Source organism: Nannospalax galili, unplaced genomic scaffold, assembly GCF_000622305.1.
Source record: "Nannospalax galili isolate Female #2095 unplaced genomic scaffold, S.galili_v1.0 scaffold286, whole genome shotgun sequence".
Classification (NCBI taxonomy): domain Eukaryota; kingdom Metazoa; phylum Chordata; class Mammalia; order Rodentia; family Spalacidae; genus Nannospalax; species Nannospalax galili.
Window position 1 is genome coordinate 2,184,118 of NW_008359442.1, and position 4,219 is coordinate 2,188,336.

At 45.0% G+C, this 4,219-nt stretch overlaps 1 protein-coding gene across 4 annotated transcripts in view; it reads left to right on the forward strand.

Moving 5' to 3' along the window:
* The first annotated feature begins 3,658 nt into the window (after window positions 1–3,658).
* Window positions 3,659–4,219, forward strand: part of Rtn4 (reticulon 4) — a 66,052-nt gene continuing 65,491 nt past the window's right edge. For 3 of the 4 annotated variants that reach the window (XR_003847773.1, XR_003847774.1, XM_029558631.1), the window contains exon 1: window positions 3,761–4,219. This exon is cut by the window's right edge and continues 219 nt beyond it. Coding sequence is in view for 1 of the 4 variants with exons in the window: in XM_029558631.1 (XP_029414491.1) it covers window positions 3,925–4,219 (295 nt within the window). In the remaining 3 variants the exon portion in view is untranslated. The other variant, XR_003847772.1, reaches the window with a different exon arrangement.

Consider the following 4,219-nt stretch of genomic DNA (forward strand, 5'->3'; position numbering starts at 1 on the left):
GACACTCCAGAGCAACAGTATATCTAGGTACAAGTTTCTAGGTTCACAGTTGAATTAATATAGTTATATATTATTGAACTCAGTATAAGCCCTGTAAGACATAAAATTGAGTTTTTAACCTTTAAAAAAGATCTCCATTTCATTTTAGAATATATTGTTCCTTGCAGAAAGACTCATTGTTTTTGCTACTAATACTGCGATGTTGGCGCATGCATCTCTAATCTGTATGTATGTGATTATTGCTAGTCATAATCGGTTGCACTTGGATCCTTGGCGCCTGTGTATGTCTATAAAGTCATTGGGTAGATGTCAGTGGTAATGTTTATCACCTTTCCTAATTAACATGACGTAAATTTTTATGCTTCCTCCCCAAATATAATTCATGTTTTTTAAATTTGTTGATTTGTGTGTGTGTGTGTGTGTGTGTGTGTGTGTGTATTACCACATCCATGCTATTGTCCGCTGTGTTGTCAGCCCCCCAGCCATTCCCAACTACTTGTCCTTCTGATGAATCTCGTCAGCCTATCTAGAGGTCTTTGTTTTAGGAGAGTCAGCTGTTCCTCATCTAGCGGTAATCAGTTGTCAATATTCCTTTGGACAAGATGGAGGTCTGCTGTTCAATTTTCCAGTTTTATGCTGGGTTACTATCTCGGAGTCACTTTGGCCACCCTAGCCAACAACTCAAAAGAAGGTATCACCTGTCTGGCATTGTTGCTTGTTTAGCTATACATATGGACCCTTATGGAATTATATTGGCCCCTTCAATCTTTGGTTATACATTCCTTTTGGGTGTTTAATATAAAGCTTTTATTAAAAGATATTCTTTTGAGGGGCTGGAGAGATGGCTCAGTAGTGAAGAGCACTTACTACTCTTGCAGAGAAACTAGAGTTTTGTTCCCAGCAGCCATGTCAGGCAGCTCACAAGCACCTGTAACTCCAGTTCCAGAGGATCCAATGCTTGCTTTTGAACTCTGCCAGCATGAATCACACCTACATGTACATACCCCCCACCTACATAAATACATATAATTTTTAAATGTTTAGATATTCTTTTGAAGCTATTTATTGTGAGTGCAGACACCAGATACATGAATACAAAAATATCATATAAACAACTTACTATGAAAACCCAGTAAAACTTTCCATTAAGGAATTTCAGACAATCACAGCAGGAAAATCAGTTTGGTGAAGCCTGACTGCTGATGAACTGTGATATAACAGAAAAGTTCATATCATAAAATTGTGTCACTGTATTTTTGTATGTGTATGCAATTAACTGAAAATCGGACCCATTTTTAGTAATTTGTGACAAGTCTTTGACAAAAACTTCAAATATGACTACTTTAAATCATCACTGCAGGGATCTGTTTTGCTTAGCAATTTTAATTTGGTGCTAACTAGCCTTGTCCCCTACATGCTCTTCCTACTCTTCCCAATCCTACAAACAAAAGAACAAAAAAGAAAGCCAGTTGATTTCTGTGGAATTTCCTAATCCTAGCTTTGGAATAGGCTGTTGATAATTATCCTGATAACATTACCAGAAAATATTGTTCTACTTTTCTATAATCAATACTCTTTCTTAGAAAGCTATACATTACTGAAATAGATGCAAATAACACTTTCAGTGTCTTAGTTTTACATTTACAGAAAAGATGGGGTGGACTTTCCATATCTTCACTCCCACTTCCAGCTAGTTTTTCTTTTACTAATACCTTGCACTGATGTCCATTTTTGTAAATGATGAGCCAGCACTGGTAATTTTTTTTTTTGTGATGCTGACGAAACCTAGGACTCTGTGCATGCTTGACAAGTACTTTGCATTGAGCTGTATCCCTAGCCCTAGTACTGATAACTTACTAACTAAAGCCCTCGTTTATATTAGGGTTCACTCATTCTGTCATATTATTCTGTGGGTTTTATCAAATGTGTGTTACATATACATCATTGCAGTATAATACAAAATAGTATCTCTACCCTAAAAACTCCTTAGTCATACTTCTCCCAACCCCGAATTGTCTTTTTCTTTACATTTATTTATATGTATGTGTTTGTCTGTGGGAGTGTATACCACATGTGTACAGGTGCCTGAGAAGGCCAGAAGAGGGCATCAGATCCCCTGGATCTGGAGTTACAGGCAGTTGTGAGCTTCCTGGATGCTGAGAACAGAACTTGGTTCCCTGGAAGAGCTCCAAGTGCTCTCAATCACTGAGCCAGGTCTCCAGCCCCCTGAATTATCTTTTTCAAACCCAATTTAAGTCTAGGGTAATATTAATTAGCGGGAACTAGAATTGGCTTAAAGAACAATGACTTCCCTTTGTAATCAAATTTTCTTGATCATTAATATAGACTAATACATCAGATAGAAATATATGAACCATGCATGCATTTGAAATTTTATAGAAGCCGCTTTTAAAGAATACAAGTGAATTTGAGAATATATTGCATTCATCCCAATATATCAATTTCAACATATAACCAATGCAAAGGCTGAGATTTTTATATTTCTTGCTGTGAAGTTGGGAATGCAGTGTACATTTTACCCTTACAGCACACCTCATTTCAGGCATTTTGAGTGTTCAGTAGGTACAAGTAGCTGGTCACTAAGGGACTGATAGCACTGGATAGCAATTGGAATACAGGCTATCCTCCTCTCTCCAGGCCTCCAGAGAAGACAGGCAGCCAGTATTTATGAAAGGTGTACCAGAAAGGTAAAAGGACTCTCCAACTCCTGGATGCTGATTCTTCTACGTTCTGCAACCATTTTCTTTAAACTCTGGCGGCTGGGGTGGGGGTGGGGAGTACAGAGGGACATGCTATTCCAGCATATCAAACCAGTGAGTATTGGGCTTCCTGACTCCCAGAACGCCTGAATCATCTGAAATGTTGACTCATCAGCCTAAGGTGACTGAAATGTAAAGTGAACCAATTTTGCCTTCCAAGGCATCTACTTCTACTTTCTTCCCCTCCCCCCCTTCTGATGACTCATTTTCTTAGCACGTTAGAGTCCAGCAGCATGCAGAGCCAAAAACCCCCTTTGGAAGAACAGCAGCCTCTCAAACAGCCAGCCCCATATCCCCAGATAATCTAGCACAGCTGTTTTGCCTATCTCATTCCAGGCCTGCAGTTTAGACAGGGAGTGAACCTAAAACTGTTAAAGTGTTTTGTTTTTCTCTTTTCAGGTGGTGGTAGTCATGAGTTGGGAGTTTGCAAATAACACAACCTTTTATTTTAAAAATCCATAAGGCCTAATTTAGTCGTGCTAATACCTTTGTCCACTGTTTTTTTCCTTTCGGGGGAGGAAACTTTCCACTCCTAGGTCCCCAGGATAACGCCCTTCCGCTGGCAAGCTCCGAGGTCTCCAAATCCTCCAACCGCAGCCCGTCCCCCGTCGCAGTACTCATCCACAGATTGACCTCCCACTTAAAGCAAGGCCAAGACCCCACCCCACTCCTCATCTACTCAAGGTGGGGGTGGAGCTCCCAGCCCAAACCCCGCCTTCTGAACACCGCCCTTCGGAGAGAGGAAGTGCGACAGGCCCCGCCCACCCTCCCCAGTTTCCCTTTCTATTGGATAAGCCAGTTGTCTATCTTCTCGACCCCGTAGCCGATTGGCTCTTTGTCTCCCGCGCCAGCTTGCCCTCCCTGCCGGGAAGGTGAGTCACGCCAAACTGGGCGGAGAGTCTGCTAGCCTCTCTGGGCGGCGGCGGCTGCAACTGAGGATAGGGCGGGTGGCGCATCACGGGCGCGGAGGCAGGAGGAGCAGTCTCATTGTTCCGGGAGCCGTCGTCTCCGCAGGTCCCTCGGCTCGGTCTGCCAGGCCCCTCGGTCTTCCCCAACCCCCACAACCTCCCGCGGCCCTGAGAAGTCTAAGGCGAAGCGGCCCCGCGGCGGCAGCAGCTGCAGCAGCATCTCCGACCCGCCAGCCATGGAAGACCTGGACCAGTCGCCTCTGGTCTCCTCGTCCGCGGACAGTCCGCCCCGGCCTCAGCCCGCCTTCCAGTACCAGTTCGTGAGGGAGCCCGAGGACGAGGAGGAGGAGGACGACGACGAGGAGGACGAGGACGAGGACGAGGACCTGGAGGAGCTGGAGGTGCTGGAGAGGAAGCCCGCGGCTGGGCTGTCTGCCGCGCCGGTGCCGCCCGCCGCCGCGCCGCTGCTGGACTTCGGGAGTGACGTGGTGCCTCCCGCGCCCAGCGGACCCCTGCCGGCCGCGCCCCCCG